This window comes from Gavialis gangeticus, unplaced genomic scaffold (genome assembly GCF_001723915.1).
Source record: "Gavialis gangeticus isolate Ggan-Ray unplaced genomic scaffold, GavGan_comp1, whole genome shotgun sequence".
In the NCBI taxonomy this organism is placed as follows: domain Eukaryota; kingdom Metazoa; phylum Chordata; order Crocodylia; family Gavialidae; genus Gavialis; species Gavialis gangeticus.
The window spans coordinates 14,434,231-14,442,565 of NW_017729001.1; the positions used below are offsets into that span (position 1 = coordinate 14,434,231).

At 46.7% G+C, this 8,335-nt stretch overlaps 1 protein-coding gene across 1 annotated transcript in view; it reads right to left on the bottom strand.

The window, feature by feature from the left end:
- Positions 1-8,335, bottom strand: part of LOC109290409 (solute carrier family 2, facilitated glucose transporter member 11-like) — a 96,450-nt gene that overhangs the window by 80,510 nt on the left and 7,605 nt on the right. The window contains exons 4-6 of the mRNA XM_019506899.1: positions 5,593-5,717; positions 4,651-4,780; positions 4,155-4,303 (exon numbers count right to left, since the gene is read on the bottom strand). Of these exons, the coding sequence (XP_019362444.1) occupies positions 4,155-4,303; positions 4,651-4,780; positions 5,593-5,717 (404 nt within the window). The remainder of the gene's footprint in view (positions 1-4,154; positions 4,304-4,650; positions 4,781-5,592; positions 5,718-8,335) is intronic.

Genomic DNA, 8,335 nt, shown 5'->3' on the forward strand with positions numbered 1-8,335 from the left:
TCTAGTTGGCTCAGTCTTTGCGAGTGGAGCTCCTGGCATCGGGTCCACTTGTGCTCCCAGTGTTCTAGGAGGGCTGACTGGATCTCTCTAAGCCAGGCCTCCCCCCTCGGCTCTGTGAGGCTCTGCTCCTGGGTGTTGCTCCCGGCTTGTCCTGGCCCAGCTTGCTCACCAGAGCACTCCAGATTTCGGTTACCCGGAGGTTCCTCCTTCCCCGGACCTTGTAGAAGAATAGCCCAGAGGTCTTTAACTTGTGCCTCAGTTTGTCTTAAGGTTTCTATGAGTGACCCCCTCTCCTGGAGTTCCCATTGTGTGGTTCTCCCATACTCCATTAATTGGCCTTCAACAGCCTCCAACTTCCTCTCTGGGCTGTCTGCGACCATCATGGTTTGCGATTCTTGTTATCTCCTGCTTGCCTCTCTACCTCTCGACCTCTTGGAACTAACTGAGTTCCCAGGCCGTTTGGCTATTTATCTCCAGGAGCTTTTGCTTGTCGCTTTCTATCTTCTGCAGCTCTTCTTTCAGGGCTTGAGCTCCCTCTGCAACTGGCTGTGTTCGGTGATGAGGTATGTCTCTTTGGCCCGGCTCTCCCTTAGGGGGACAGAGTAAGTCACTAGAAACCCTCTTAAATGATCTAGTCCCTCACTCATCTTTTGTATCTCCCGCTGTAACTGGGCCTTGTCTGTGGCTTCGCCTGCCTCTCTGGCTTGGCCATCCTCTAGTAGGGTTTCAAATGACCAAACTTGCTCCATGAGCTGATCTTTCTTGGTCTCTAGGCTCTGGACCCAAGATCTCAGCTCAGTGTTCTCTTTGCTCTGGTCTCCCCTCTCTCTCGAGGGCTTGACATTGCTCTTGTAGTGCCTCATAATTGTTCATATAACTTTTTACCTTCTCCATCTCTTGTACTATTATTTTGTTATCATTTTCTACTTGAGCCCAGTTAATATGCAGCTGTTCCCGTAGCTGTATAACCTCCTGCTCAGCTTCCAGACATCTTTCTTGCCACTTCTCTCTGTCCTCTCGTAGATCCTCTATCTGATCTTCCTGGCTACGGATTTCTTTCTGGAGGGCTTCTATTAAACTTTTTGCTACCTCTAACCTTTGTTGTAGCTCCCATTGTTCTCCTGTTTGTTTCGCCCCACCTTCAGGACAGTGTGCCCTCCAGGCCGCCAATTCTGCCTGTATCGTGCACAGCCTGTCCTCCCTGTCCTGGCTTCTCTTGGGCCATCGCCCGCTCTAATTTTCTATTTCTTTCCGCCTCAGCAGCTATGAGGCGTCGGATTTCCTTCGCCGCCCCATCCCTTTTTCCCAGCGACAGTTGTCGCTCCAGTGTGGCAGATTTAACCTCAGCCCCTTCTTTCTGGGCCTTTGCAAGTTCTAGCTCCTGTTCGAGCCGAACCACTTTTTCTTCTACCTCCCGCAGTCTCAATTGCCACACCAGCTCATCCAGCCCCTGGCTTTCCATAATCCCCTCCTGGGCCATTACTACCCGAGCCGCACCCTTTTGGCTCAGGGCCTCAGTTGGGCCACATGATTCCGAGCAATGGGTACCCTTATTCGGTTATACCTAATAAATTATTCTCAGTCTGTCTATCCTAACAATGGTTATTGTCAACACGCTCTACCACCGAGCTGTGACAACAACAACAACAAAAATCCCATCAACGTCCATCGTTAACCTAGCCCTAGGTTCATTCCTCCCCTTTTTAAAGGGACACGGGGTCTATCCCCCCCCCCCCGTGCACAGCCGGGTTCCCGGCCAATGCACCAGTTGTCACGGGGTGGGGCCTACGAGCAGCCATGATCCCGCTAGGTCCCCCTGCCGTGCCAATTAGGAGATCCAGCACCCTCTTAATTCTCGCCTGCCACGTCTTTGATCTTAATAGTTAATATGGGAGACTGCCTAGGATCTCCTATGATCTCAGGGTGACTTGGTGCACCCCAGCCTTATGGGCTATGCGTGCCTCCTACCTCCCCTTTAGCACGCCCCAAGCCTTGCAGCTCTTCCGGATGTTTTTAGTGTCTCCAATCTTATACTAGCCACTCCTGGGCTTTACTCTTGCAGGCTGGCCCCCCCCGGGCCTATGCCACGCGCTTCCTGCGCTCTTCCCTTCACTGGGGCCTGTCTCTGCGCCTCTGGCACTCTTGCCCCTCACGGGGCCTGTCCCGTGCCAAAACTGCACCTGGGGCTCAGGTGGCATGCAGCTGTGCCTGGCCCCTTGACCCTTCTCGGGGTCTTTATGCCATGCGCCTCCCGCGCCCTTGGCTCTCTCCACTGAGCCTGCTCCCGCGCCCTTGGCTCTCTCCACTGAGCCTACGTGCCAGCCCTGTCTTGGGCTTTCACCGGCGCTGGGGCTCAGGTGGCACGCAGCCGTGCCTGGCCCCCTGACCCTTCTCAGGGTCTTACGCCCTCACTAGGCCAAGTATGGCCCTCTTGGGCTGGGATCTCAACCCCACACCACATTGGTGCCCAGCTGTCGCGCCTTCCCGGCACTGCTCGGTGCCCAAACGGGGCACCCAGGAAACCCCCGGACTGCTGGGGATCTCCTGTGAGGCCTCCTCACACCCCTACAGCCTCACCCAGTCCTCCGGTCGGTACATACAACAGAACCATGAGCCCACCTGGCTGTAACAAAACAATAGGCCTACCAGCAATAACAAAACAATAAGCCTACCAGCCACAACATAAAGTCCAGGCCCACCTGGCTCTCTGACCCACAGCCTCCTGGTCAGGCTTCTCCTCACCCTGACCATCATGCAGCCCTCTGGGTGCTCAGGCTGCACTGCTTGGCTTAGCTCTCCTGCAGAGCTCTTACACCTCAGATTGCCAGAAGAGAACTGCCAGCCAGGCTCTGGCCTGGCTGTTTATAAGGGCCCGGCCCTGCCCCCTTCTGGTCACGTGACCAACCTGGTTGCTCCAGCAACCCGCACCTGAGCTGCCCTGGTGATTGGCAGCTCGGCCCATTTACCACTGCCAGTAGCAGGCACCCTGGTGCCCTGCTACAAGGTGATTGCATAATAGCTCAAAATAAAGTCTTACTCTTGTATATTGTGTGTGTGGAGGAGTGTGGGAGGTGTGTGTGTGTGTATGGGGAGGTGGGTGTGCATGTGTGTGGGGGTGCTCTCCACAAGCTACATCGTGGAGCTAGCTGGAAGGTGGGGCTCAGGAGGAGAGGGGCAGGGGGCATGTGCAGCAGAGCTCACCTGGGTGGTACAGGTGTAGGTACAGGTACAGGTTTGATCCGCCCCCCCTCCCCACCCCCTGCATGGGGCCTATGGCAGCCCCTGCGATGCTCCGCATATGGCCAACCCCTGCTCGCTCCTGTCTGGGGGAGGCTGTGCCGCACTCCCACCCTGTACTCGCTGGATGGTCTTGGCCCTGGACAGCATGCGCAGCTTCCTGATGGGGTTGCTTCTGGTGTGGCTGCAGCTGCCCCCAGCAATTCCTTCTCCTCTTCCTCTTCCTTTCCCTGCTGCGCTGCTTCAGGTGGGGGGGAGCTTCAGCCAGGCGGCTCCTGCCCCAGCATGTGGGACTCCAGCTCCTGGCTGCCTTTCACCCTCTCAGCTGCCCACAGGTGGCTGCTCATTGCACCAGGTGGGCAGAGTGGGTGGAAGGCAGGCTGGGAACTTGAAGTGGAGCCCCCCCTGCTCAGGCAAGTGCTGCCCAGCTGCAGCTTTGCCCCTGCCTGGAGTAGCATAGCAGGGGCAGGAGGAGGAGGAGCCACCAGAGTTGGGGGCAGCTGAGCAGCACCCAGGCAGCTGTACCAGGAGTAGCACCGCCAGGAAACTGTGTGCACTGGGTGAGGCTGGGGCAGGTGTGGGTGGGAGCACAGTGCAGGATGCCCAGGGTGGGAATGGGTGGAACTTGGCCCCCTCTGGTGTGCCATGGGGGCATCCAGGGGCCGGATCCAATCAGTTGGTGGGCTGGATGCGGCCCATGGGTCATATTTTACCCACCCCTGCTCTTGTACTGAATTGGCTTGGTAGCATTATCAGGAGAATGCAGCACACAAACTCTATTTCATTTCTTAAAAATTGAGTGAAATCTTTCCCCTTTTTTTTTCTTTCAAGATTCAAGCATGATAAATTAGACGGTAGCTATGAAGGGGAGGAGAGGAGGGTGGAAGCAAAGAGCAAAGCAAAGGTGTCTGTGTTACTTTTCAAGCAGCCTTCTGTATCTCCCTTTTGCATCAGAAGTTCAGGTGGAGACTCAGGCAAAAATGGGAGAGTGACGAGCTGCACTAATGCTGCAATTCCAGTGAGTGCTGTCAATAATGGCCACAAGGATTCAGTTCCTAGAAGTTCCCTGGAGAATACACGTTGACGTAAGAACTAAAATGTCCTTTCCAGACAAGCAAAACCTGAAGAATGGCACTTTGTGCCCTAAAGCGTGTTCAACATCTCTTCCCAGCTATAGAGTTGGTCCAGTAAAAAATATCATCCAAAGAACCCATCCATGCTTTTTATATGTTTCCAGCACCGTCACAGCTATAACAATACTCCAACCATCCCGAACGATTCAGAAAGAAGTGAGATTTATCCAATATGCTTTGCTGGATAAACAGGAAGGCCAAATTAAACTGGAGGGGGTAGTAATGAATATAATAATAGAAAACCTAGACATTTAAATGAAAATAGATATCTTCTTCTTACCTTAGTCCTGTCATTTGCCCTAAGAATTTTCCCATGGTTGCAAAGACAATGAAACTGGTGTTTATATATCCATGCAGCTGCTTAGGTGAAATTTCTCCCAGGAACTGGCCCTGTAAACAGCAACTCAGGCCTTGAAATGGGGGAAGAGACAAAGTTTGTTTAAAAGAAAGAAAATGTAACTAACACCCCATTGAAACTGGTAGTTTTGGTATTAACTTCAGTGGAACAAAGATTACTGAATTCTTCCAATTATAAGGCTACCTTTTTTCCCTTCAACATATCTGTAAAATCACATAGAATTTACTATATATGCAGGATTGATTTATAATCTGGGCCCGTACAATCTTGCAGTATTTTTTTCAGGGCAGCTTCTGTTTAGTATTTTTAGTGCATTTAATACTTTGGGTCCTTTTCTTGGTTATTTGGTTCTTCTCTGGGATATTGTAAGGGTGATAACAGTTCAAGGACTTTCTCTGTAGCTATCTATGTATATCTTGATTGGGGTGGGTGGAGCTGTTTTCCCTGCAGTTGAACTGAAAATGTTTCCTCCACTTATACGTAGGGTCAATTTATCATCTGAAAACTATAATAGTCCTACTACCCCATATTTAAATGAATGTTAAAAGAAAGAAGATCAAAAGCTTTTTATTGTAAATTGTATTACCCAATTCCTTTGAATTTTGTAATATGTCAAAGTGTTTTCTCTACATCTGGAATATTATATGCTAAATGTTCTTAAACAGGCCACTGTATTTCTTCTTTCTCTTTCTTAATTACTTGATTCCGTAACATATGTATATCAGCTGCCTTCTGACCCCCTATAAAAATGTAGTTAACTCATTCATTTTTGTCACAAGGGAATATCGATCCTGTCATATGGTTTAGTCTTGCAAATCTAGGGCATCTCACCTATTGTATATATAGAAGTTACACACAGCCTACCTGAATTAAAACCACAAAGGAAACGTCCAATCAAAATCATCTCAAAGGATTTTGCCATCTTCCTGAAGCCCATGAGAATTGCAGCTGCTATCATGGTCAGGTTATTGTGTATTAGGCATTTCTTTCTGTAACGGCACACAAGAGACTTCTATGAAGTAGGGAACACCACCTCTGTTGCTTTCTTATAGTGTCCTCTTTTTATCCCTGAATATACTGAAAACTGATGTCTTGACACTGAATCCAAAATTTGCAAAGGAGACCTAGTAGTTAGTAGGCTGCTTTTATATTTCTTAAATTGTGACCAAACTTAGTATGACCAAACTTGTTTTCTAGGAGTTATTCAAGTGGTAAAGTATGGGCTGCAGTACAAGTTTTGCAAGAAAATTTCTTCGAAGATACACTTCCCAACAGATTAGATTTACCCACTTGTGAATCTGTTCATCTGGTGGAAACTCTTTAGACTTTAGTTTTGAGATTTTAGTTTCAGCAAGGCGAGCCTGCATTATCCCTGCATACCCATCCATGTTGTACTCAACAGCTCTTTCTGATCACAGCTGATGAAGGACCTTATTTAAAGGTTGCTTTATTTGCTTCTCAACTGCCCTGCCTCCATCTTTTGTGCACACTTCAGTTAAACAACCTGTATCCTCTACTAGCATTTGAATGTGTCAGTCTTCCTTATTTCAAAACAAGAGATTCTGAGCATGGATCCTGAGATGGGTTTTGCCGGGATTCTTGATGACATATGATCTTCATACTTGCTTCAATCATTTCGTGTTTCATCTCCATTTATGTTGGTGTTGGTCAGCAAAAGGCAGCAGTCCTAAAATTATACTGCTTTGATGACCTGTAAGTCTTTTTTATTTTTTTTGCCTTTCGTTCTTTTGTAGCTCCTCCAGCTCTGTTTCTTATGCCTTCTCAGAGGACAAAGAACAATCCCAGCAGCTTCAGCATGGCAGGCTGACTTCATTCCTTATGCCAGTGCCAGTCCCAAAAAGAAGATTGGCCAATTTTCCCTTGTGGCATTTTTACCTTGGGGGCATGACTCCTCTCTTTACAGAAGGACTACCAAATCTGACTTATGGAAATCCCATGAATTCTTTGTCCCCTCAAGGATTCATTAACATTCAACAATGGAAGGAAAACATGCTACTGGAAGTTTAATATCCCCCAGGGGGAAAATGTCATGTGGCCCATACCATCAATGAGAGGAGAAAAGATTTTAATTAGATACTTTCTTAAATTTACGCATAGTCATCCTTAATTTGGGAGGTCTGTTTTTCTCATTTTTAGGATGGTGATGCAGGCACATTTTAAATGGTTTCTAAACACAATAGTGAACTTCTGCCTCAGAAGTCATCTTCTCAAAATCTTCAAATACGGGAAATCTAAGCAAAAATCCTGTCCCATAAGTTTGATGTAAATATATGTATTAGGCTTTTATTTGAAATGAGCTGAAGCCCTGGAGTTCCATATAACCTCTGTTTCATGTCATACCAGCTCAGCAGCTCTGCTTTGTCAGAGAACCAAGTACATCTAACTGGTTGAATCTCTTGCTGCTATATCTGGACAATCCTGCACCTGCAAAGTCATGTTGAATCAAGTTTGACACAAGGTAAATCTGCTGTGCTATCATTCTAGTAACAAGCAAGCTATCAATGATATCCAAAAAGTATTTAGAGCAGCTATGTTTGTATGGGGCGTGGGTGGCTACTTTAAGCACTGTTGCTTAGATTGCATTGCCAGAGAAGTGTCAAGGTTAAATAAGATTACATAGCCTCTTTGTGAGTAAAGTAAGTCTGTAAAAGTCTTCTGCCTTCTAGGATTTTTTATTTTTTGGGATGACTTTTTTTTTTCCTTTTTGGCAGCTTATTTCTATTTTGAGTCTTGTGTATTTTATCTCTGCATATGCATTTTTCTAAAACTAGAAAGCTCACAAGAATCATCTTATCTTCCATCTTGTAAAAATCTGTTTATATTCAAAGCAGTGTACACAGTGAATATATTTCAATTTTTACAAATTTCTTCTTCTGTTTTCCACTGTGAAAAGGGCAGAAGTCCAGAGCAATAGATAGTTTCTGTGTTACACTGCAGGGATAGATCTTTACAATTTGTGGGGTTGGACTCTTCCCATTTTGGTGTTTGGAAAGTTACAGGCCCAAAAGTGGGTGACTGCCTATGATGTGTAAATAATTTCCCCTTGGTCATTTCATGTGTACAAATTAAGATTATCAAATAAAGGCAAGTATAATAAACTCAGCTGAGTTATACAGAAACTAAGGATCCCTCTGTATATTTTTTTATTAATAGACAGTAATGTTCTTGCCAGTACATTTAGGATTTTCTCCATTTTTAAAAAATTATCCTTGTAACCCTTCGGGTCAGGGAGGATTAATCAGGAGTCCCTTTAGAGCAAGCAAGTCAGTGCCTTTCTTGAGTTGACTGATAAGATGGAAAGTCAAACAACACAAAGTATTCCCTTCAAGAAGCTGACTGACCTGCTGTTGCTCCCCCTAAGATTAATCAAAATCTTGTTTCCTGTATCAGTGTACAGAGCACAAGAACTAAGTTCACAACCTTCTCTCATTTTTAATTTACTTATCATCAAAGAGATTAATCAGTATAATGGACTGAACACATGGAAGGAGAGAACTGTCTTTGAAATGTATAAAATGAAATTAATGGGGTAGATAGGATGAAATAATGGCTGCATATTGTCTAGGAACATTGACTTTTCTTCCCT